The sequence below is a fragment of the Erinaceus europaeus genome, chromosome 1 (assembly GCF_950295315.1).
Source record: "Erinaceus europaeus chromosome 1, mEriEur2.1, whole genome shotgun sequence".
Classification (NCBI taxonomy): Eukaryota; Metazoa; Chordata; class Mammalia; order Eulipotyphla; family Erinaceidae; genus Erinaceus; species Erinaceus europaeus.
The window spans coordinates 140,439,438-140,465,705 of record NC_080162.1 but is presented as its reverse complement, the minus strand read 5'-3'; the positions used below and the strand labels follow the sequence as shown (position 1 = coordinate 140,465,705).

General features: G+C 38.6%; 1 protein-coding gene across 1 annotated transcript in view; it reads left to right on the top strand.

Annotated features, from left to right (window-relative positions):
• DCAF13 (DDB1 and CUL4 associated factor 13) overlaps window positions 1-26,019 on the top strand; it is a 34,200-nt gene extending 8,181 nt beyond the window's left edge. Inside the window, exons 5-11 of the mRNA XM_007518868.3 lie at window positions 817-972; window positions 14,227-14,304; window positions 15,343-15,425; window positions 18,901-19,065; window positions 22,989-23,124; window positions 23,986-24,149; window positions 25,700-26,019. Of these exons, the coding sequence (XP_007518930.1) occupies window positions 817-972; window positions 14,227-14,304; window positions 15,343-15,425; window positions 18,901-19,065; window positions 22,989-23,124; window positions 23,986-24,149; window positions 25,700-25,787 (870 nt within the window). The 3' untranslated portion in view covers window positions 25,788-26,019. The remainder of the gene's footprint in view (window positions 1-816; window positions 973-14,226; window positions 14,305-15,342; window positions 15,426-18,900; window positions 19,066-22,988; window positions 23,125-23,985; window positions 24,150-25,699) is intronic.
• Window positions 26,020-26,268: the final 249 nt, after the last annotated feature.

The window sequence follows — 26,268 nt, the reverse complement described above, 5'->3', positions numbered from 1 at the left end:
GGGGGAAAGCTTCACGATTGGTGAAGCATTGCTACAGGTGTCTCTCTGCCTCCTCTCAGTTTCTCTCTGTCCTATAAAATAAAAAATAAAAGTCTCTTTGTGATTATGTAGAAAAGAATAATGAAAAAGAGGGTCAAGGAGACTTCTCAACCTTAAATCATCAGACTTGTGTACCAGAGGCTCCAGGGTCTATTCTTGGCACTGAATAGTGCTCTGGTCTGTCTCTTTTATTGTTTGTTGTTGTTGTTGTTTGTTTGTTTTTGCATTCATGAAAATAAATTAATCTTTAAAGGATTAATTAGTCCTGCAGATGCTATTAAGAATTTTTAAAAGATTTAAGTTTAATTTGCTTTGCAAACATCTTTTTACCTTACAGTGAAAAGTTTGACTTTAGTGTAGCCCCATATAGACTAACCATGTGTTTCAAATCAGTAATACCAAAGTTATATATTATCTTAAACATCATTAGCATCTACTCTTACCAATTTTATTACTCTCCCTGAAATTTTTTTTCAGGCTTCACTGAAGCTTCATGCCTGCGTAATTCCACCTTCTTGGCAGACTATTTCTTTCAATAGGAGGTGAAAGCCAGAGGTAGCTAGAGAGAGAAGAGACAATACAGTGTTGCTTCACTACTTGTGAAGCTTTGGCTTTACCTCCTCTCTCTGAAATAAGATTGGATGCAAGTGTTGGTCTAGGAGCTTTGGCACCATACATATACAAGACCCTAGCACTCCAAAATAACAAAGCATTATCCTCTTGATTTGAAATACTAATGGAAAGACCCATCTACAGCAACTTTTTTTGTCTTTAAAGACCGTATATACAGGAATCGACCATCACTGGAAAGAACCTGTTTTTGCCACATGTGGACAGCAAGTGGACATTTGGGATGAACAGAGGACCAGTCCTATATGTTCAATGACCTGGGGATTTGACAGTATAAGTAGTGTTAAATTTAACCCAATTGAGGTAATGTTTCCTTTTGTTCTTATTATTGTTTCCTTATTATTTTACTTTATTAGCTACTTTTGAATCTGTGGTTTTAAGAATTTTAATGGTCTACTAGATTTTGGTCAGTTTTTCAGATTATATCTGATGCTTTCAGTCAAATCTCAATACATTTGCCTGCTTTTCTAGTTGCAGATACCAGTGTTGGTTCCTGCCAGTGGAGGGTGAATGCATGTGCTCATGGGGGTAGAATACAAGCAGATGCCTTAGCAGTGAAACTTGGGTTTTAGCCATGCCAGCATTACTCCTGTTCCGTGGATTATGTCATTGTACCTCTCAGAAATATTCACTGAACAATGATTCTGGTAAATGTTTGTGGGTATGAGGGGAACACTAGTGCTTCCTAATACAAGTGGTTGCTGGGCAGAGGAGATATAATGGTTATGCAAAAAGACTCTCATGCCTGAGGCTCCAAAGTCCCAGATTCAATCCGCATACCACCATAAGCCAGAGCTAAGCAGTGTTCTGGTAAAAAAAGTAAAATTAGTAAATAGATTTTTTAAAAAAGTGATTGCTATTACATTGCATTATAGTTAGAGGCATCTCTAATTCTTCTTTTTTTTTTTTCTGTTACTGAATAGGACAAAAAATTGATGGGAGGGGAGGGAAAGATAGACACCTGCAGAATTGCTTCACCACTTGTAAAGCAACCCCACCCACCCCTTCCCCCGCAGGTGGGGAGCCAGGAGATAGAACCAGGATCCTTGTGTGCAGGTCTTTGTGCTTTGTACTATGTGCAAACCTGATAACCTGATGTGCCACTGCCCAGCCCCCTAAAAAAAATTTTTATAGCTATTTATTTGATAGAGACAGCCAGAAATTGAGAGGAAGGTGGATATAGAAAGGGAGAGAGATGGACACACCTGCAGCACTGCTTCACCATTCGAGAATCTTTTCTCCGGCAGGTGGAGGTTGTGGGCTTAAACCTGGGTCCTTGCTCATTGTAACGTGCTCAACCAGGTGCACCACCACCTGACCCCCTCTAATTTCTTTTCTTTGCTCAGAAATTTGAGTTAGAATTTCTCATTCTTCCAAATCTAAGAGTGGAGATTAGCTACTACTTACTGTTCAGGCCTGAATATAGAAAGGAAACTGTCCTCACAGTTAAGGTAGCTATTAGACTCCAGGCCTTCCCTTGAACTTGTTTTGAACACTTGACAGTAAGTGAACTTACTGCCCAGAAGACACAGTGAAGATACCTTTTCTAAAATAAATAATTTTAGAAGTTATTATATTAAATGGTCTTAAGAGAAAATCCCAATATGAAAGACCTAAAATAAAAATAAAGTTTAGTCAAATTAGCAGGGAATAGAAAATTGTTTGCCTAGCAACTAACATTCTAGCTTCTTCATAAAAAAGAAAGAAAATTGTTTGCTATGATGTATTAGGATATAAGGTTCTACATTATGATAATAGTTTATTTGTGAGCTCACATAGTTTTAAAACAAAAATGTTACTAAAACACTTCATTATAACTGCATTTGCACTAAAATGGATGACTTAAATAAACAGTATAGACACTGCATGGCCCACAGAGCCTAAAATATTTCTTTCTGTCCCCTTACAGAAAGAACAGTCTCTAGTCTGGAATATAGTTGTCCCTCAATTGTCATGGTTAATCAGTTCCAGACTCTACTGCAATTAATTTCCACAAAGTAGGATTCTTTATAAATTAAATATTTTCTTATTTATAGCATAGAAAATCTGTTTATGGCCTTCTAAATACAGTTTTAGCATTACTAGAGCCCTCTGTATATGAAATAACACTCCTTTAGCTTTGTTTCCTTGTTGAAAGAGACAGTAGCCATTGCACAGATGTTCTTTTCATCTTCACTGATGGAGCGGACCATAGATTCATTCAAGCTGTAATGGCAGGCAGCCTCTATGATTTTCTTGCCATCTTTGATCATATCCAAGAGTTTCACCTTTTTTTTTTTTAATTATTTCTTTATTGGGGAATAATGTTTTACATTCAACAGTAAATACAATAGTTTGTACATGCATAACATTCCCCAGTTTCCCATTTAACAATACAACCACCACTATGGCATTTATCATCCTTCATGGACCTGTATTCTTCCCACCCACCCACCCCAGAGTCTTTTACTTGGATGCAATATGCCAATTCCATTTCAGGTTCTACGTGTTTTCTTTTCTGATCTTGTTTTTCAACTTCGGCCTGAGAGTGGAATCATCCCATATTCATCCTTCTGTTTCTGACTTATTTCACTCAACATGATTTTTTGAAGGTCCATCCAAGATCGGCTAAAAACGGTGAAGTCACCATTTTTTTACAGCTAAGTAGTATTCCATTGTGTATATATACCACAACTTGCTCAGCCACTCATCTGTTGTTGGACACCTGGGTTGCTTCCAGGTTTTGGCTATTACAAATTGTGCTGCCAAGAACATATGTGTACACAGATCTTTTTGGATGGATGTGTTGAGTTCCTTAGGATATATCCCTAGGTGAGGAATTGCAGGGTCATAGGGTAGGTCCATTTCTAGCCTTCTGAGAGTTCTCCAGACTGTTCTACACAGAGGTTGGACCAATTGACATTCCCACCAGCAGTGTAGGAGGGTTCCTTTGACCCCACACCCTCTCCAGCATTTGCTGCTGTTACCTTTTCTGATGTATGACATTCTCACAGGAGTGAAGTGGTATCTCATTGTTGTCTTGATTTGCATTTCTCTCACAATCAGAGACTTGGAGCATTTTTTCATGTGTTTCTCGGCCTTTTGGATCTCTTCTGTGGTGAATATTCTGTCCAAGTCCTCCCCCCATTTTTGGATGGGGTTATTTGTTGTCTTGTTGTTGAGTCTGGCATGTTGGTTATTAAACTCTTATCTGATGTATGACATGTAAAGATCTTTTCCCATTCTGTGAGGGGTCTCTTGGTTTGGGTAGTGGTTTCTTTTGCTGTTGTGAAGAAGCTTTTTAATTTGATGTAGTCCCATAGGTTTATACTTGCCTTAGTCTTCTTTGTAATTGGATTCGTTTCATTGAAAATGTCTTTTAAAATTGATGCGGAAAAAAGTTCTGCCAATATTTTCCTCTAAGTATTTGATAGTTTGTGGTCTAACATCCAAGTCCTTGATCCACTTGGAATTTACCTTTGTATTCGGTTAAATACAGTGATTCAGTTTCATTCTTCTGCATGTTTCAACCCATTGTTTCCAACACCATTTGTTGAAGAGACTCTGCTTTCCCCATTTAATAGTCTGGGCCCCTTTGTCAAAGATTAGATGTCCATAGGTGTGGGGTCTCATTTCTGGGCTCTCAATTCTATTCCACTGGTCAGTGTGTCTATTCATGTTCCAATACCAAGCAGTTTTGATGACAATGGCCCTGTAATACAGTTTGAGATCTGGGAGTGTGATACCTCCGGTTCTGTTCTTTTTTCTCAAGATTGTTTTGGCAATTCTAAGTCTTTTCTGGTTCCAGATAAACATTTGTAGCATTTTTTCTATTCTCCTAAAAAATGTGCTTGGGATCTTGATGGGGATAGCATTAAATTTGTAGATGGCTCTGGGTAATATATTCATTTTGATGATGTTAATTCTTCCAACCCATGAGCATGGAATATCTTTCCACTTCTTTGTGTCTTTTTCAATTTCTTTGAGTAGTGACTCATAATTTTCAGTATGCAAGTCTTTCACTTCTTTGGTTAAGTTTACTCCTAGATATTTTATTGTTTTTGTTGCTATAGTAAAAGGAATTGTTTTCTGGATTTCAATTTCTTCTAACTTAGTGTTTGCATAGAGGAATGCCACTGATTTTGAATGTTAATTTTGTAGCCTGACACCTTACTGTATTGCCTGATGATTTCCAAAAGCTTCTTTCTGGATTCCTTAGGTTTTTCCATGTATACTATTATGTCATCTGCAAATAAGGAGAGTTTGACTTCTTCTCTTCCAATCTATATCCCTTGAATTCCTTGCTCCTGCCTGATTGCTATGGCAAGAACTTCCAACACTGTGTTGAATAGTAATGGTGATAGTGGGCAGCCCTGTCTAGTACCTGATCTGAGTGGAAATGCTTCCAGTTTTTCACCATTGAGTATGATGTTGGTTGTAGGTTTGCTGTATATAGACTCCACTATCTTCAGGAATTGTCCATCTGTTCCCATTTTTTGTAGTGTTTTGATCATCAAGGGATGTTGTATTTTGTCAAAGGCTTTCTCTGCATCTATTGATATGACCATGTGGTTTTTGGTCTTGCTTTTGTTGATGTGGTGGATCACATTGATTGACTTACGTATATTAAACCAACCTTGCATGCCTGGGATAAGCCCCACTTGGTCATGATGAACAATCTTTTTGATATACTGCTGTATCTGGTTGGCTAGAATTTTGTTCAATATTTTCGCATCTATGTTCATCAGAGATATTGGTCTGTAGTTTTCTTTTTTGGTTGTGTCCCTGTCTACTTTTGGTATCAGGGTGATGTTGGCTTCATAGAAGCTGGCAGGGAGTATTCCAGTGTCTTCAATCTTCTGGAAGACTTTTAAAAGTAGAGGTATTAGTTCTTCTTTGAAGGTTTTGTAGAATTCATTTGTAAAACCATCTGGTCCAGGACTTTTATTTTTGGGAAGATTTTTGATAACTGTTTCAATTTCATTAGCTGTGATGGGCCTGTTCATGTTATCCACTTCCTCTTTACTTAGTTTTGGAAGTTGGTAGGTATCTAGAAAATCATCCATTTCTTCCAGGTTCTCTAGCTTAGTGGCATATAGTTGTTCATAGAAGCCTCGCAGGATATGTTGAATTTCTGCGGTGTCTGTTGTGATATCTCCTCTTTCATTTACTATCCAATTTATTTGGGTCTTTCCCCTTTTTTGTTTTGTGAGTCTGGCTAAAGGTTTGTCAATTTTGTTTATTCTTTCGAAGAACCAACATTTACTTTCGTTGATGTTTTGTATGGTTTTCCTATTCTCAATGTTATTTATTTCTGCCCTAACTTTAGTGATTTCTGTTCTTCTGGTTGCTTTAGGGTTCCTTTGTTGTTCTTCTTCTAGGTCTTTAAGATGTGCAATCAGGCTGTTTATTTGTGCTTCTTCTTGTTTCCTAATGTGTGCTTGTATAGCTATGAACTTCCCTCTTAGGACTGTTTTAGCTGTGTCCCAAATATTTTGATAGCTTGTGTCTTCGTTTTCATTGAACTCTCGAAACATTTTGATTTCTTCCTTGATTTCCTCTTTGACCGAAGTTGTTAAGAAGTGTACTGTTGAGCTTCCACATTTTAGCACTGTTACTAATCTTTTGTTGATTGTTAAGTGTTAGTTTAATTCCACTGTGGTCTGAGAAGATGCTTGGGATGATTTCAATGCTCTTGAATTGGCTGATGCTGTCTTTGTGGCCTAACATATGGTCTATCCTTGATAATGACCCATGTGGATTTGAGTAAAATGTGTATTCCAGTTTCTTGGGATGAATGACTCTGAAAATGTCCAATAGTTCTAGTTTATCTATCTCTTCATTTAGATCCCTTATGTCTTTATTGATTTTCTGCCTGGATGATCTGTCCAGTTGAGAGAGTGGGGTGTTGAAGTCCCCTACTATGATTGTGTTACTGTTAATATATTTCTGTATGTAGCTATTTCAGTACAAGTTTGATTTATTTAGATGGCTTCTCATTGGGTGCATAGATGTTAATAATTATTAAGTCCTCTTGATTGACTGATCCTCTCAGAATTAAGTAGTGTCCATTCCTATCTTTTTTAATCTTATCTATTTTAAAGTCTATCATGTCAGATATGAGAATAGCTGCTCCTGCCCTTTTTTGTGGGCCATTGGCTTATATGATAGTTTTCCATCCTTTCACTTTATGTCTGTTTTTGTTTTCGCCGGGCTGGCTTCCTGGGCGGATAACAGACGACCCGGGACTCATGGTTGAGCTGTAGGCAGTATCCCTTTATTCATGCAGGACACAGCACAATCTCAGCCGAGCTAAGCTAAACTAAAACTAAAAACTAAAATAATATACTTCCCAAGTTGGGTGTAAACAGGATGTGACGTAGAGAGGGTGGAGAGAAAAGTGACTGGTGAAAATCAGGGTATGACAAGGAAAGGGGTGGAGCAGGCAAGAATTCTACCACTGAACCACCAATGCCCTGGAGGGAGGGTGGTGCTTGTTAACAGAGGTTATGTAAATAGAATGAAGTGATTATGTAAATAGAATAGTGTTAACCAGGGGGGATTAAACTAATGAAACAGGAGTTCTTAGAAGCATACCAACAATTCCCCCTTCCTTTTTAACTAATGGCCATAGTATCAGGATTGTGGGGTGAACAGAAACCTATATCGTACAGGCGTTTTCAAAAGAACTGGCATAAGACATGGAAAACAAAATAGGTGACCAGCAATAACCAGTGTGATGCCAAGGAGAACGTTTCTTGCATCAAAAGGGCAAGGCCTAGCAGGCGAAAGGGCATTTCTTGCCTCTGGGAGCACTTCATGCCTCTGGGGGTATCTCTTGCCTCAAAGGGCGTTTCCTGCCTCTGTGGGCATAACCTAATAAGGAGGTAGAGTTTTCTGTCTCTGGGGACAGAGCCTGCAGGTGAGGGGACGTGGTCTATAAAGTCCCAAGGCAACTGGCTGAAGTTAGTCTTTGAGAAACACAGCAGCGGATACCAGTAAGTCCGATGGAAGTGTCTGCTTTTTTGTAGAGAGTGAGCTTTGGAGTCTGTGAATCTGTTTCTTCAGGTCGTGCCAGGTCACATCATTGGTTTCTGGGGGTGTGTTGTAGTCATTCCGTCTTGTAGGCGATTTCAGAGAACAGAGGTCCAAATGGATTTCCAGGAATTCCATTTGAGTAGATGCTTTTTCATGTGAAGACTACAGCTGAAATTCACTTACTTGTCAAACAAAACTTATAGCAGATTAGAAGTTTACTATAATTGATAACTCCATTATAATTGGAAGTCCTTTCTAGTATGATTTTAAGGTTTGTTTAAACAGTTTAAACTCAATAAAATGTGGAAAGGTAAACAGAAGAATAACGGTTAAAAGCCTAAGGCTTGAAAATAATTAACATAATCATTCCACTATCTGCCCCACCCATAACTCATACAGTTTCAGGATTAAACATTTCAGATTTATGCCAAGACATAAAAAAAAATAAATCAGGGATTCGGGCTGTAGCGCAGCGGGTTTAGCGCAGGTGGCGCAAAGCACAAGTACCGGCATAAGGATCCCGGTTCAAACCCCGGCTCCCCACCTGCAGGGGAGTCGCTTCACAGGCAGTGAAGCAGGTCTGCAGGTGTCTATCTTTCTCTCCTCCTCTCTGTCTTCCCCTCCTCTCTCCATTTCTCTCTGTCCTATCCAACAACGATGACAACAACAATAATAACTACAACAATAAAACAACAAGGGAAACAAAAGGGAATAAATAAATAAATTAAAATATTTAAAATAAATAAATAAATAAATCAAAGGAGGAAAAAACAATTTTTTGGATTGTTTCTGGATGTCTCTAGAAATCATGGCTGTGTCCAGCTTTTTTTTTTTTTTTACGTCAATGTCAAACAAAAATTCAGTCATTCAAATCACTCTCTTATCAAACATATCTCACCATGTAGCATCAAGAGTCCCTGGAGGGTGTCCTAGTCCAAAAAGCTCTTCAAAATTCCATTTAGGGTGCTTCAGACTGTTCCTGCTAGATGGCTTCAGGCATCTACTTTTAAAAGCGTCTTCCCTTCGAAGAAAGAATCCAATCAGGAGAGTAGAACTAACCACGTGTCTCCATTCTTGGGGACTGCCAGGGTACTGGAGAATGCTCCTCAAATTAGAGTAGACCTTCTCCATGGGAAACATGCGAGAAGAAGTCCAGAAAGTCCCAGGGGAAATCTCCGTACATATCCCTAGGTCTACTATCATGGTCATAAAGAACCAAATTGTAGCCCAGAGCAAAATGCAGTCCTTCTCCTCGGGAAACGTGTGAGGGAATCCAGAAAGTCCAAGGAGAAATCTCAGTGCATCTCCCAAGCTCTATGATTAGGGTCACAAGAAACCAAAGTTCCCGGTCAGGGAAACAAAGTGTAGCCCAGAGCAAAATGTTCCAGAGACAGAGTAACTGTCTCATGATGAAACAGTAGAGGCTTTGGCAAACCTCTTCATAAGTAGAAGAGAAGACCATAGTGCATAGGTAGGCAAAGTCTTCACTTATCTGGGAGTTGCGCAGGTCCGGTCCCACGTTGTAAGCGCCATATGTTGTTTCCCCGGGCAGGTAACAGATGACCCGGGACTCATGGCTGGGTTGTACGCAGTATCTCTTTATTCATGCAGGACGCAGTGCAATCTATACCAAGCTAAGCTAAACTGAAAACTACAAACAATCTTGTCCTTATAATTATACTAGCCCAGTAGGGTGGGAACAGGATGCGATGCAGAGAGGGTGGAGAGAAAAGTGACTGGTGAAAATCAGGGTGTGACAAGGAGAGGGGGCGGAGCAGGCAAGAATTCTACCACTGAACCACCAATGCCCTGGAGGGAGGGTGGTGCTTGTTAACAGAGGTTATGTAAATAGAATGAAGTGGTTATGTAAATAGAATAGTGTTAAGCAGGCGGGATTAAACTAATGAAACAGAAGGGGTTTTTAGAAGCATACCAACAGTCTGTGTTTGTCTTGTTGAGTTAGGTGGGTTTCCTGTAGACAGCATATTGTTGGGTTGTGTTTTCTGATCCATCTTCCTACTCTTGTGTCTTTTAATAGGTGAATTAAGGCCATTGACATTTATTGATATCAAAGATTGATATTTTAACGCCATTCTTGTAGAGTTTTAGAGTGTTTTGATATATGTCCTATTTGTGGTGGTCTGGTTGTTTATACGAGACCTTTCAGAACTTCTTTCAGGGCAGGCTTGATGATGGTTGCTTCCTTCAACTGTTGCTTGTCTGAGAAGGTTTTGATGCCTCCCTCTAGTCTGAATGACAGTCTAGCAGGATATAGTATTCTTGGCTGAAAGCCTTTCTCATTGAGCACTCGATAGATATCTTGCCATTCTCTTCTGGCCTGTAGTGTTTGTATGGAGAAGTCTGCTGCTAATCTTATGGGTTTTCCTTTGTAGGTGACTCTTTGTTTTTCTCTTGCAGCCTTCAGGATCCTTTCTTTATCCTTATTCTTTTCCATTCTAAGTATGATATGTCTTGGTGTCTTTAGGTCTGGGTTAATTCTGTTTGGGACCCTCTGGGCTTCTTGAATTTTTATGTCTTTGATGTTGTCTAGAGAAGTTTTCAGCTACTATGGCCTGGAAAATGCTTTCTTCCTCTCCTTCTCTTTCTTCCTCTGGTATGCCAATAATGTATATATTGTTTCGTTTGAAGTCATCCCATATGACTCTGTTGTTGTTTTCATCATCTCTTAATCTCTTTTTGAGATCTCTTACTTCTTTTTTAGTTGTCTCTAATTCATCCTCAATCTTGCTAATTCTGTCTTCAGCCTCATAGATTCTATTCTCTTTGCTCTCTACTGTTTTCTGGAGTTCATCTATTTTGTTGCCCTGCTCTGATACTGTTTTAGCCTGTTCAGCTAGTTGCATTCTTAGCTCAGTGATTTCAGTTTTCAGCTCTCTAATAACCATGAGATAATTAGTATTTTCTTCCATATTCTCATTTGTTGTTCCTGCATTTCTGATTACAATTTTTTCAAATTCTTTAGTCACTCCTGTTACTATTTCCTTAGCTAATGTTTGGATGTTGAACTCGTTATTTTGTCCTTCACCCTCTGGAGGACTTTTATCTGGACTCTTGTCCTGGTTCGATTCTCCAATATTTTTTCTTGTTGTTGTAACCATTTTATATATTATGTTATGAGTTTCCTTTATCAGTACTTTTCAAATTATTGATCACTATTGCCTAGATTGACTTGTGTCTAAGTAAGTTAACTCAAGGGTTCACAGTGGTAGAAGTTAAAAGTTATTTCAATCCCTGAGTTGGAGCTTAGTGGTTTAAAAGCCTCTTTTTTTTTCCTTCCCTGTAGGCTATGGGAGGCTGAGGGCTTTTAAACTATCAATAGGCTTCTTAGCTTAATCACTGACTCCTGACCAAGAGATAAAGCAGGGCCTGGCAGAGATAATCCAGTGGTTATGCAAAGAGACTTTCACAGCCCCTCAGCTATGCCACCCACTGAGGTATAGGTCTTCTGAGTTTCCTGGTTAGATCTCTGTCCCCTGGTGTCCCTTCCTGTCGCTGCTCTAGATTCTGAGGGTAGTAGCAATGGAGACTCAGAGTTGCATTTGGTGAGTCTCTGGGGAGTCCTCTCCTCCCTTAAGCTGTCCCCTTGTTGGTGGAGCAGACTGGAGGTGGTGTCTCAACTGATAAACTGCTGAACTGTTAGCAGTCACTTAATCTCTCCTTAGGCCCCTCTCTCCTCTCTGTCACCAGCCACAGGTGTTTGTACTCACCGGTGATTTACTGGGTTCCTGTGGTCATTCTAGTCCTGTCTTGTTTTGCTCCCGGGTGGTCTCCTTTGGTATTCCTAGTTGATCGAGGAGAGGAGAGGAGAGAAAGTGATCTGCCGCTCGTAGCTCTGCCTCTGGAAGTCCGAGTTTCACCTTTTGAATGACTAGCATCTTCTCTGGTGCTTAGTTTCATTGTCAAATGGCTTAGAAGCAGCAGCATGTTTAGGAACCATTGTGGGGTTTAAATCTCAGAAATTGCAAACACAAGAGCAAAGATGCTTCTGATGCATAGTGATGCATAGTGATATAGAAGCACATATATGAGATAAACATCCTCTGATTGGCTTGGTTCTCCCATGCCTAGTTTCAAACATACACAAGGAGTGGTCGACTGGCTGCACCTGGCATAGAAGGATTTGCTAGGGTGCTCGAATACGTAGGCCTATAGTCCATACGTATAGCAATTTTAATTGCAATATAGGGGTGAATAATTGATTCAGACAACCGAGCACATGCTGTATCATTTTCACTGTCTCTATCAACTACTTAATGAATATATTTGAAGAAGAAAAAAAAAAAGTAATAGAGAAGCTGTGAAGATTGAATTACAAAGTGGTGAGGGAACGACTGTATTTGTCTCTACTATAGTTTTCTCATATCATCCTCCCCTTGCCTCTAAAAGTGGAATATAGCATGAAGGGGGCAAGCCAGCTCTGTAGAGCAAGGCCACAGTGACACTGGGCAAAAGCAGCTTATGAACAGTTTGTGGAAACATAATTGATGTGTCCCTGAGCTGGAATTGGATTTCTTGCCAATGTACCTTTGCATTAACCTTATACAAGTCACACTTTTTCTATATTTGTTTTCTTAATCTTGAAGAGAGGTTAAGTATATCTTTAAGTGTAATTCATAGGTGTGTTGTGAGTGTCAAATGTGATAATATATGTGAGTATTTTTAAAAGGTGCTATCAAATTAAAACTGCTGATGGTATTCTTATTAAAGAAAATAATGAAACAGTTGCTGATTTCTGTTTCTCTAAGGAGCTATATGAGGTCTTTTGCTTCTCTATATTGGTAAATACCTGTGTCAGAAAACCTGATGTCCAGTTCTAAAATCATACTTACTACTGATTACCTAGTGGCCATATATATTTTTTTTTAATTGCCTCTGAAACAGTATTTGCTCAGTGGTTTTATTTGTTTTTCCTCTAACTTTATGAACTAGCTAATTGTATGCATACCTTTTATATTATATTAAGTTTCATTTTCCTTGAACATATTGAAGCCTAGAATTCTGTTAAAAACAAAAATTATCCCAAGTATATGAAAACCAGCCTGCAGTGTAGGTGATTTTTTTTTTCTGCTTTGTTCAGATGAAAACCTTTATTTCCACACTTTAAAGTGACATAATGAAAAGTTGAGTGTTGTCTCTAGCTTCTGAAAATTCTCAAAAGGAAGTGATTGAAAAGGATTTATTATTATTATTATTATTTACTAGTGGGGTGGGGCAGAGCAGACAAAACCAGAGCGTCCCTTGGGCACATGTGATAGAGAAGATTGAACTCATGCTTGTTAGTACTCTGCTAGCCACTCCACCACACCCTAGGTCATGAAAAAGGAGGGTTTCTTATGGACTGGGAAGAGAGTACAACTGCAGCATGAACTTTAAGATGTTTATTTCAGCTTTACATAGTGGGAATAGAGTTATTGAGTAAACAACTATTGCTTCTCTTGCACTCACAATAGGAAATGAAAGTAGGTAGAAGCAATTTTTTTTTTTTTGAGTGTTAGGAACCATAAATGGGTGGAATTTAGGGCTCAACTTGTAAGTTTGTTTGCACTAAATATCAAGGTTAACGTAAGTTTCTAGTTGACCTACAAATAAATATATGAAACACCTGGACACTGTTGAACACGGTAGACCTAATTTATATGCAGTTTACTAACCTGAGAAAATGGTTAAGTAGCTACCAAAAAGCAGTAATGTATCTAATTAGAAAGTAATGTCTTAAAAGATTTTAGTTTTTGAACATTACCTAACACTGCTTGGTTGCAGTAAAACTAGTGTTTTCCCATATAGTTTTGTATATCGGTAAAGCTCTGGATAGCAATCCTAAATATGCAAAGTCAGGGGGCCACACTATGACTCAGTAGGCAGAGCACCTGCCTGACTATGCATAAAGCCCTGGGTTTGATCTCTGGCACCACCTGGGACAGGCCCTGGGAGCACCAGGTGTGAGCAGTGGAACACAGTGCCTTGGTGTCTTTATCTAACACATCTGTCAGGAAGACATTGACTCTGGGAGATGGCTGAGCCCTGCCTCACATGCACAAGGCCACTTATCAGCACAGCTTTGAAAGGGTTTTGTTCATTTGTTTTAATACCAAAAATCATAAAATTGTAAATACTTTCTTACTTGAATATTACCACTACCAAAAAGAGCTACATGTATGGAAATGATTATTGAAATATTTACAGTACTAAAAAGCTATCAGTTCTGAACATCTAGAAACAAGTCTTAGGTAAAAAAAAAAAAAGAACTAATAAGATGTCCTTTTGTAAAGTTGAATTCCAGATTATCTGTACTCTGTCAGGATCTGAAACACATGCATGTATAACAGTGACAAGACTTGACAGATGGCTGAGATGAAATGATTCATTGTACCCAGTTAAGATGTTCTTTACTGTTAAACATTATGAGTGATAGGGTAAACACGAAGGGTAATTAAATCATTTGTTCACTGCATGGACAGAGTATACTACTGCCTTTTAACTTCACTGCCTTTTAACTGGTGATTGTTGTACTTGTTTTAGACATTTCTCTTGGGAAGTTGTGCTTCTGACAGGAACATTGTACTCTATGACATGAGGCAAGCTACTCCTTTAAAAAAAGTGAGTTTTATTTTGTTTCCTACTTCATTTAATTTTAATGTAAATCTGAACATTTTGAGTGGCTGAAAATACAGGACAAGTGCTTTTTTAAAAAGTAAGTTTTTTTTTTCCATAGATACTGAAACCCAAACAATGAATTTTGTGGCATTTTCTTATCTTACTATTCCTTTATAGAAACCCTTAAGTTTGTTTTAGGTATAGTATCACAGTCTCTGTGCCAATAAGTTTCAGCCATCTGTTGGTTCTTACTGAATTGAAATTACTTATGTGTTGCTTTCAGGCTGTGAGATAGCATGGTTGTTATGTAAAAGACTTTCATGCCTGAAGCGCCAAAAGTCTTCAGTTTAATCCTACAGCACTGCTCCAGCACTCCTGAAGCTTTGTCAATTTCAGGTCACCTTAAAAGATGCAGAAATGCTATTTTCTTTCTTTTTTTTCCCTTATTGTTTGTTTATTTTTCCCTTTTTGTTGGCCTTGTTTTTTTTATTGTTGTTGTTGTTGTTATTGACATCATCATTGTTAGGACAGAGAGAAATGGGAGAGAGGAGGGGAAGAGAGACGGGGAGAGAAAGATAGATACCTGCAGACCTGCTTCACCGCTTGTGATGGGACTCCCCTGCAGGTGGGGAGCTGGGGGCTCAAACAGGGATCCTAACTCCAGTCCTTAAGCTTCATGCCACATGCGCTTAGCCCGCTGCGCTTACTGCCCAACTCCCCTTTTTTTCTTATTTTTTTTTTAATTGTATTTATTTGATAGAGACCTGCAGTACTGTTTCACAAAGCTTTCAAAGCTTTCCCCTACAGGTGGCAGCCTGAAGCTTAAATCTGGGCCCTTGGCACACTTGTATGTAGCATGTGCTCTCAAATGGGTGTGCCACCGCCTAACCCCTTATTGCTTTATTTTCCTGTTGCACTGAACTAGTGTTCTGTACACACTGTGTTTACCAAATATTTGCTTAAGTCAATGAAAAATGAAGTGGGAAATTTATGTGGTTTAGTAGAATTTTATGATAATGGTTTAATAGAAACTTCTCTCAGGTTATCTTAGATATGAGGACAAATACAATCTGTTGGAACCCTATGGAAGCTTTCATTTTTACTGCAGCAAATGAAGATTTCAAGTAAGTTTTTCTTTTTTAAAATTTTTACTTTTAACAAACAGTTCAATTATATAAGTTTCACTAGTAAAATACTAGGATGGAATTTTATGATTTCTTATATACTAGCAGGGATAGTTTAAGATTGACTCATTATGTTTTTTCAAAATATCCCTAAAAGTAGATAGGATATATATATATATGTTACCCCTCTTTTAGAGATGAAGATGTTGACATACTGAGTTTAATATCCTAGTGAGGGAAGAGTGTCTTATTTATCTTTTTTACCTAAACATTTATTGTTGAACTAGGCAGCTGGTATGCTCTTGCTATACTTTTTTTTTTCCAGAAGTTAGAAGTTGATAATTGGTAAAACTCTGGCTCTTTTGTATTTGAATCCTTTGCCCTTTTAACAGAAAGGTTTTCATCAAAGCCCATGAACAATACTAGTACATAGTTCAGTAGTGCCAAATAAAAGCATCAATTGACAGTTTGTACTACAAAGAAGCCCAGTTAAGCTCTTATTAGGAAGCAGTTGAAGTCAAATTAATTTAATCCCTTTTAACCTTTATTGATATTTTAGAATTGAACAGCCATCTTGTAGTGTAAGGGAGTAATAGAGTTTAATGTTCTGCTGATGACCCTTATTAAGGTTTCTAAAATCTGTTCTAATTCACTATTTTTGGTGAGGTAGCATATCCCTGAAATACCCTCAGAAGAATCATATATGGTACCAGTGGATGAGGGAGGGGGAGCATCCCTTATAAAAAGTGACCATTGGAGTACCATTCTTCTTATTTGATTATCACCTTGGGGCCAAGAAACCTTGGCTTCAAGCCTTGGCATCAAATGAGAGCTCCACAGACAGCATCCTTTACCTCCTCGGCACTTTACCTTTCTAAAGATACAAAAATGAAAACTATTACCTGAGGTGGTCACTTAGCAGTGGTGTGGCATATGCAGCAAGCCCCAGCACACAGTTACTTAAGCCATATATCTGTATATCATTTTATTTTATTTATAAAAAGGAAACACTGACAAAACCATAGGATAAGAGGAGTACAACTCCACACAGTTCCCACAACCAGAACTCCTCCATATTCCATCCCATCCCTTGATAGCTTTCCTATTTAACCCTCTGGGAGTATGGACCCAAGGTCATTGTGGGATGCAGAAGGTGGAATGTCTGGCTTTTGTAATTGCTTCCCTGCTGAACATGGGCGTTGACAGCTTGATCCATACTACCAGCCTATCTCTCTCTTTCCCTAGTGGGGCGGGGTACTGAGGAATCGGAGCTCCAGACACATTGGTGATCCAAGGAAGTCTGGTTGCTGTCATGCTAGTATCTGGAACCTGGTGTCTGAAAAGAGAGTTAACATATAAAGCCAAACAAATTGTTGACTAATCATGAACCTAAATGCTGGAATAGTACAGATGAAGAGTTGGGGGGGTTCCCAAAACCTAGATATAGAACAGGTCCCATGAGATAGAGCATTTGTTCACATGTATCCATAAATTAAGGCAAAATATATACCTGAAAGCAAAAGTACACAGTAGTCTGCAGTGAGTCAGTATAAAGTTCATAATGAAATAGTGTCTGCTTAGACTTAGACACCCTCCTCACCTACTTCCTATTACACTTCCCTCACTCACTCCAAAGCTAACCTTATCAAAGCAAGGACTGCAAAAGCTGAATAAGGGCAAGAGACTGGCTTACTTTAATGATGATTCTTTAGTCACTATCAGGCCACCCCATCAGCTGGGGCCCTAGTTGGGGAGTCCTTAGATTCCCAAACAAACATGATGGGCCTAGACCTCGAATAAATCCTCTCCATTGTTACTGGTCATCTCTATCAGGAACAACACAATAGACCCCTTTATGGGCCCCCATAGGACCTTGCCCTCAACTTGGATCAACAGTGGTAGAGAATGTTCCATCCTCCGAAGGGAGGCTGGACAACATACTCTATGCTATACCTGAGGAACATGGGTCCTGATATAGGGGCAGCTTGGAATGTTCTACTCATGACCGCAGAATGTGAGCTCAAATCTACAGGGATGCAGAGGTCACATAGGCTCCTAAGCTGAATATGGGCCCCAGATCACATCAGATTGATGAGGTTTATAGTCAACTGTATTTATACACCTTTCCCATATTTGGGACCTGTTCTCTTCCCTAATCCATCTTTCTGGTCTTTTATGCAGCCATGACATCATCTCCCCAGACAATAACTTGGATCCACCTGCATATCAGATTTTAGGCTCCAGGGAAAGAAAAAACTAGTATAGCCACAGGCACTTTGGAAGATAACTAAAATATGCCTACTAGCTATCTACAGAACTTGAATTCTTAACCTTTATCACATGTGGTAATGAGACTGAAAAAACATGATGAAGAAGCATGACTTAAGACAGTGAATATAAAATGGTTGTTAGGGTGGGGGTAGATAGCATAATGGTTATGTAGAGACTCTCCTGCCTGAAGCTTTGAGATCCCAGGTTCAGTCACCCATACCACCATAATAAGCCAGAGCTAATCAGTGCTCTGGTAAATAAATAAAGCCATTGTTATCTCTGACTTACAGTGCTGGCTGAATATGGGCAGGGATATGTGTCTCTCAGTAGAGCATACACGTTTCTGAGACCTCAGGCTGAGTTGTTTTCCCTGCCCAAAGTCTGTAGTTTAATCAACAGTTTTGGACCAGTGTTATTTTTGGTCGTTTCTTAAGTAAGACTTTAATGTTAGGGGAAGTTTGGTGATAGGCTCTATTCATAACTTGTCAGAAAGACGTAGACTTTCAAAATAAAAAATTTAAAGACCTAAAGTTTCCAAAGGATTACTTTTATACTATCCTATAAAAAGTTGATGCTAATTTTAAACATAACTTGTCAGCTCAAATGCCTGCTCATGCCTTTGGCTCTAATAAATTCTACTTCTAGAAGTCAGCTCAGATTGAATGAAATCTGTCCCATTCCATTAAAGAGTGAATGTCCACATCTCAACATTTTTAATTAGAATAACAAAAATATGGGAACTGTTCATCAAAACAGGGGAGATTTGTTTTAACTCATTTAAATTTTCAGTCACTTAAACACTGAAAAAATACTTTAATTGATAAATGTATATATTAGACTACATGAACTGTCAGTACAGAGCTTTATTATCTCAATTATCCAAAGTAAATTTCATATTGTGAAAGTTTAGGGACAACTGCTCACAGGTACCTTTACCTTGACTGGTGAATTAAAGGTCACTTATATTCTGTAGTTTTTTTTAATTTTCACATTTTCTACAAAGAGATTTATGTTTATGATTGTGAAAGTGTAGTCTAGAGGAATGATAGATAACCTGTTGACCTTTGTACTCTTACCTACTAGGTAAAGAATTATTTATTTAGTTGTGATTATTTAGCTGCCAAGCTAACTTTAGGAGAGTCTTTTGGTTTAAAATGTTTTCGTCCCAAAATTTATGCCAAATGATAAAAAAAATCCTTTGTAGCTTATACACGTTTGATATGCGTGCACTGGACACTCCTGTGATGGTTCACATGGATCACGTATCTGCCGTGCTGGATGTGGATTACTCCCCCACTGGGAAGGAATTTGTGTCTGCTAGCTTTGACAAGTCTATTCGGATCTTTCCTGTGGAGAAAAGTCGAAGCAGGTACCTACCAGCAAACCTTTGGTTCGCTGTTTCTTTGTGTTGATCTCTAGGCCTTTTCAGAAAGATGGTTTGAATTACATGTTCAGGATAAGGCTCATACCCAAGTATTTTAACTTCAACTATGTGTCATTTATTGGCCGAACATCAACCTCCCTCAACATTTTCTTTCTTTGAACAGAAGAACACAGACATATTCTGTTGATTTTGTGAAAACTGGAGTGTGTTCCATATGTAGGTCACCCCTCACTGTGATTATCACTCACTAGAATGGTATATTTGTTGCCAAGTACAACCTACATTCATATTATCTTATATCCATAGATTACCTTTTTTTTAAATTCCTTTCCTGTTTTTAAAATATTTATTTCCTTTTTGTTACCCTTGTTTTTTTTATTTATAAAAAGGAAACATTGAGTAAACCATAGGATAAGAGGGGTACAACTTCACATAATTCCCACCACCAGAACTACATCCTCTCCCCTGATAGCTTTCCTATTCTTTAACCCTTTGGGAGTATGGACACAAGGTCATTGTGGGATGCAGAAGGTTGAAGGTCTGGCTTCTGAAATTGCTTCCCTGCTGAACATGGGCATTGACAGGTCGATCCCTACTCCCAGCCTGTCTCTCTTGCCCTAGTGACTATGGGGAAGCAGAGCTCCAGGACACATTGGTGGGGTTCTCTGTCCAGGGAAGTCTGGTAGGCATCATGCTAGCATCTGGAACCCTATCCAGAGAATCCCCCGTCACAAGCTTCTGCTTGTTGGAGCTCACACCAGCTGCTTCTTGTAAGTCGCCATCTTGGCTCCATGCCCCCCCCCTCCTCTTGTTGTTGATGTTGTTGGATAGGACAGAGAGAAATGGAGAGAGATGGGGAGGACAGTGATGGGGGAGAGGAAGATAGACACCTGGAGACCTGCTTCACCGCCTATGAAGCAATTCCCCTACAAGTGGGGAACTGGGGGCTCCAACCTGGATCCTCACGCCAGTCCTTGCCCTTTGTGCCACCTGCGCTTAACCCGCTGCACTACTGCCTGACTCCCCATAGTTTACCTTTAAGATTCACTTTTGTGCCACCCAGTTGTGCACACATGTTGCCATGCGTAAGGGCCTGGGTTCAAATTCCTAGCCTCTCACCTATAGGGGGGAGGCTTCATGAGTGGTACAGCAATACTGCAGGTCTCTCGCTGTCTTTCTATCTTTTCCCCTCTTTCCATCCCTCCCCCATCTTCCCTTCCCCTCTCAATTTCTCTCTATCCTATCAAAGTAAACCTTTTTTTTTTTTTAATATTCACTCTTGTTTTTATAGTTTCTACATTCTGAGGATTTGAATAAATTATGGCACATGATAATATAAAGAGTATTTTCATTGCCCCGAATTACAGTAAACTTGAAAACATTCTTTTTAATTTGACACTGGAGTACTTAGACTGCTGACTCAGGGACAGAGTGCGTGCCTTGAATGTGTGAAACCCAGAGATGCTATCACTGTCACCACATAAAAGAGCAGTAGAAGCAGAACAAGAGGAACTTAATGGGTGGTGGAACAATGGTTTGGTCTCTCTTATTTAAAAGAAAAAAATAAATAAGTCTTGCCTTACACAGTTTAAGAGCAATTAATTGTAATAATAAACCAAATAAAAAGAGCAATTAATAACAAACCATACATAGTCCTTATTCAAATTCAGCTCTTACACTAAAATAAAAATAGAGGAATATAAGAGTCTACAACCTTACTTAATGTTTGTCATTTCCAGTAGTTTATTGTGTAAAGGTATTAGTTACTCTTTTATTTTTATGTTATATATTATAGTGATGATGACCTCATTAGGCCCCTTTACCTCTTTAGGCCTTTATGCCTAAAGTAGACTTCTATTGGGATTTCATTTATTTTTTACTAAGCAAACAAGCAATTTCATTTATTTTTTACTAAGCAAACAAGCAAATTGGAGTCTATATAAAGACCAAGAGGTTTGTTTTAATGTATTTAGCTTTTAGCGGTATTTATAAGTCTTTCACATATTTAGGCATAAACATGTAGAAATTTAGACCCTATATTTTACTACTGAAGATTATTTGAAGTTCATTTAAGTGACTAATCACTGACCATCTAAGTCTTAAGACATGAATAGATTATCCTTAATGGTCACCAAAGCATGATTGAACTTCCTGTCAACTAAATATACTGTATTGTTGTAGGGTAAAGGGACCTCTAATTATGTAGAGGTTATAAGAAATGAATTTTGTAAAAGTAGAAAGAAGAAAAAGCAATTTGTCTCAATTTTCTTATTTTTATTTAAATTTCTTTATTGGGGGATTAGTAGTTTATAGTCGACAGTAAAGTTTAATAGCTTGTACATACATAACATTTCCTTGTTTTCCACATAACAATATAACCCCCACTAGGTCCTCCTCTGCCATCATGTTCCAGGATCTGGATACTCCACCCCCACCCCCAAGTCTTTTACTTTGGTGCAATACACCAACTCCAGTCCAAGTTCTGCTTAGTGTTTTCCCTTCTAATCTTGTTTTTCAACTTTTGCCTATGAGTGAGATCATCCCATATTCATCCTTCTGTTTCTGACTTACTTCACTTAACATGATTTCTTCAAGCTCCATCCAAGATGGGGGTGAAGAAGGTGAATTCACCATTTTCGATAGCTGAGTAGTATTCCATTGTGTATATAGACCACAACTTGCTCAGCTACACATCTGTTGTTGAACATCTGGGTTGCTTTCAGGTTTTGGCTATTACAAATTGTGCTACTATGAACATAGGTATACACAAATCTTTTTGGATGGACATGTTTGTTTTCTTAGGATATATCCTTAGAAGAGGAATTCCTGGGTCATAGGGAAGGTACACTTCCTTCTGAGACCTGCTCTCCACAGAGGTTGGACCAATTTACATTCCCACCAGCAGTGCAGGAGGGCTCCATTGTCAACTTTCTCATTTTAATAGGATGTTTTGGCTTATCCTTCCTTTTTTAGAAATAAATGTCCTGTGGTTTGTTACCATAGTTCATTCAAGAGCTCAAACGTTAAATTAGAAACAATGATGGAGACTTGTTTTGTGAGTTTATTTCAGAGTATTCTTATAGTTATAGGTTATGTTTGATTTGCTTATGATCTGTGGGTTTTCTTTGACACTGAGCTTATATTCTGTCTCTAAAATAGTTTCCATTGTGACTCACTTGATCCAGATACAGAAATTTTATTTCTCCAGAAGTCATGTTTTTAATTTTTTTACCCTTTTACTTTTAATGCTCTTCTTAACACTTCCAAATATAGTATCTTCTGTGAATCCACTTAGCATGTTTCACAGCCTTTCCAAATAGGTATGATATTCGACATTTCCATTTACTGAATAAGCCTTACTTCAACTCATCATTTTTACAGCCTCCCTTTCTTTTCACACAAGTAAGTCATCAACTCTTAACTTTAATTAAGCTTCATAAACAGTTTGACCCAAACAAAAAATCAGTCATAGGACTCTGCATATCAAAATGTACTCTTTAAATATCATTACCCTTGCCTTTCTCCCAGTAGAAGGGGTAAAAAGTGCTTGTTGACCTACATTGCCTTAGAAGGGGGAGTCTTATTATCACTTGTATGTGGTTATTTATGGTGCAATTTTTCTGGGCGTCCTGTTTTTACTTAATGTATTTTAACTTACATTTTTTCCCTATTAGGCTGTAACTTCTCTGAGGAAAGGTTTTTTTTTTAATTTCTCAGAATTAAACATAAAATCTTGTTAGTCTAGTTCAATAACAATGCATTAAAATGAATTGAGTTTCCCTTTATATTCTCTTAAGATTTTAAAATGCCACACGGATACTTGCTAGGTAGTGGTTAAAGAAAATGTTTATCTTAAAACAGGATCTTAAAAGACTTTTTATTGTTGTTGTTTGTTCTTATCCCTACAGGGAAGTCTACCACACAAAGAGAATGCAACATGTTATATGTGTAAAATGGACTTCAGATAGCAAGTACATTATGTGTGGGTCAGATGAAATGAACATCCGCCTGTGGAAAGCTAATGCTTCTGAAAAATTGGGAGTGGTAAGAGAGCCTATTTCGTTGTTAAATAGCTAATTTCTGGTTTTACTGGGATATCATCATATTGTTAAGAATATATTTCGGGGTCGGGTGGTAGTGCAACAGGTTAAGCGCAGGTGGCACAAAGTGCAAAGACCGGCGTAAGGATCACAGTTCGAGCCCCCGGCTCCCCACCTGCAGGGGAGTAGTTGCTTCACAAGTGATGAAGCAGGTCTGCAGGTATATATCTTCCTCTCTCCCTCTCTGTCCTCCCCTTCTCTCTCCATTTCTCTTTGTCCTATCCAACAACAGCAACATCAATAACAACAACAATAACTACAGTAATAAAAAATGAGGACAACAAAAAGGAATAAATATGTTTTAAAATTTTAAAAATATATGTATATATTTTTTAATATTTATTTTCACTTTTGTTGCCTTTGTTTTTTATTATTGTTGTAGTTATTATTGCTATTGTTATTGGATAAGACTGTTAAAGAAACAGTAATCATGCAGCTCAAAGGCTGCTAGTCTCTGTGAGGTCTTTCATTTTCCAAAACATGGCGGGACACTTCAAAAACAAAACCGGGAAGTCTGTAGAACATTCTAAGATCCCGTTCCAATAAATGCATAAAGAGTATTCAGAGTATTAACCTATGTCATGAATAAGCCCTTGCTCAGAGACTACCTGGTTGTCCAAAATCTAATTCAGTTATGAAACTGTCACTCAGAAACAACATGGCAAAGGTATAATTCCATAAGACCATTTTCCTTTGCCTACAGGTGTAAGTCAATGGTAGAGTGCAGTCTTCATGTACTTGAGGCCCTGTTAAAAACTCAGCACACATCCACCTAGAAATCAAAATTCTTTTTTTTTTTTTCCAGCTGACATCTCGAGAGAAAGCAGCCAAAGATTACAACCAGAAGTTGAAGGAGAAGTTTCAACATTATCCTCAAGTAAAGCGAATTGCCCGTCACCGGCATCTGCCCAAATCCATCTACAGTCAGATTCAGGAACAACGGGTTATGAAAGAAGCTCGGCGGCGGAAGTATGTTTTGGAGTATTTGGCTCCATCTCAGTTCTCTTTTCTAACTATCCCCTCTCAGCTCAGCATAAGCACACAAACAAGACCCATGCCTGTCAAGGGAATAGTTCATGTGCTGGTGTACATTGTAGATATTTTTCGAAACTTCTTTAGGTTTTATTCTTTCTCCTGATTAAAAAGGGGGGAGGGACATCAGTGATCATTCGACTGTGAGAATTTTCATTGCTTAAAGAATTTTTTTTTAAGATTTTATTTATTTATTAATGAGAAAGATAGGAGGAGAGAAAGAACCAGACATCACTCTGGTACATGTGCTGCTGGGGATTGAACTCAGGACCTCATGCTTGAGAGTCTAGTGCCTTAGCGCTGCGCCACCTCCTGGACCACTTTTTTTGAGAATGTTTTAAAAGCAAATAGTGAAGATGAATTATATAAAAAACAGTACCTCTACTCACACTAAGAAATGCATATATATTATAAATAATGTTTTTAAATGATTTACAAGTGGAATAAAGGCCTCCCCAAGTGAAGAATGTAGTAAACACATAAGAGTACCTTTTTTTTTTTTTTTGTCTAATATCAAATTATAAAGCTTTTAGTAATTAAAACAGTATGGTTGCTATAATGCCTTTTAAAAAAAATTCTGTTTCATGCATTTTCACTTTAATCTTTCATTATTCCCCTCCTTCTGGCATTAGGTTTTATTTGTTCTTTTCCTAGTTCCTTTGGTTATGAAGTTAGATTATTTGAGGTTTTTCCCCTTTTTACTGATATAAACCCACAGTGTTAAGAACTTCCCTCTTGGGGGTCGGGCGGTGGCGCAGTGGGTTAAGCGCATGTGGCGCAAAGCGCAGGGACCGGCGTAAGGATCCCGGTTCGAGCCCCCGGCTCCCCACCTGCAGGGGAGTCGCTTCACAGGCGGTGAAGCAGGTCTGCAGGTGTCTATCTTTCTCTCCTCCTCTCTGTCTTCCCCTCCTCTCTCTATTTCTCTCTGTCCTATCCAACAACGAATTGCATCAACAAGGGCAATAATAATAACCACAACGAAGCTACAACAAGGGCAATAAAAGGGGAAAAAAAAAATGGCCTCCAGGAGCGGTGGATTCATGGTGCAGGCACCGAGCCCAGCAATAACCCTGGAGGGAAAAAAAAAAAAAAAACTTCCCTCTTAGTGCTACATGTGCTGGGCCCCATAGGCTCTGATAACTCACATGTTTGATTGCTTTGTAGGACTGCTTTTCCTTTGGTCTCCTCTTTGACTCAGTAACTACTTGGTAGCATGTTTAGTTCCTTTATGTTCTAGTTTTTTTCCCCCATCTTTGCTTTCGCAATTAATTTCATTTCTTTCATTGTAACCTGAAAAGATAATTTGACATGATTTTGATATTCTTGAATTTTATTTTGTGTCTTTGAAAGCATTCTGTGGGCAATAAAGTATTATTGGGGGATAGGGAGGCCCACCCTCCTTCTTTACTAAGAAAAAAAGGGAGGGCTTTTGTTTGTTTGTCTGATCTCTCATAAACTTGCTTACATTTTGTGTGTTTTATTTCTAGGGAAGTGAATCGTATCAAACATAGCAAGCCCGGATCTGTGCCAGTTGTGTCAGAGAAGAAAAAACACATCGTGGCTGTTGTGAAATAATACTTGGTATTTCTGCTTCACTGCTGATGAAGATTTCCCCCTACAGGTGGGGCCCAGGTGTCTGAACCTGGGTCCTTGTGCATGGTAACTTGTGCACTCAACCAGGTGTGCCACCGCATGGCCCCAACACTTGGTATTTCTAACAAAACTGATATGTAATTATTTTGTTACTATCTGGTATATGAACTCTGCAAATAAAAGTTGTGCTATAATAGCACTGTCAGTTACATGAGTACAGGCTTGATTGGTGCTCATTTTACTTAACCATGGAAAAGTATGCCTAAGGGTTGCTTCATCGATAAGGCTCACTAACATTTTGTCCTCAATCTTCTTATTTTATTACAGAATACACTGGGGGCCAGGAGCTAGCTCACCCAATAGAGCACACACTTTACCACATGTGGGGGTTTGAGCCCCCAGACACCATATGAAAACACTGCATAAGAAAAGGTTCGGGAGTGCTGAGATGGTTCCATACCTC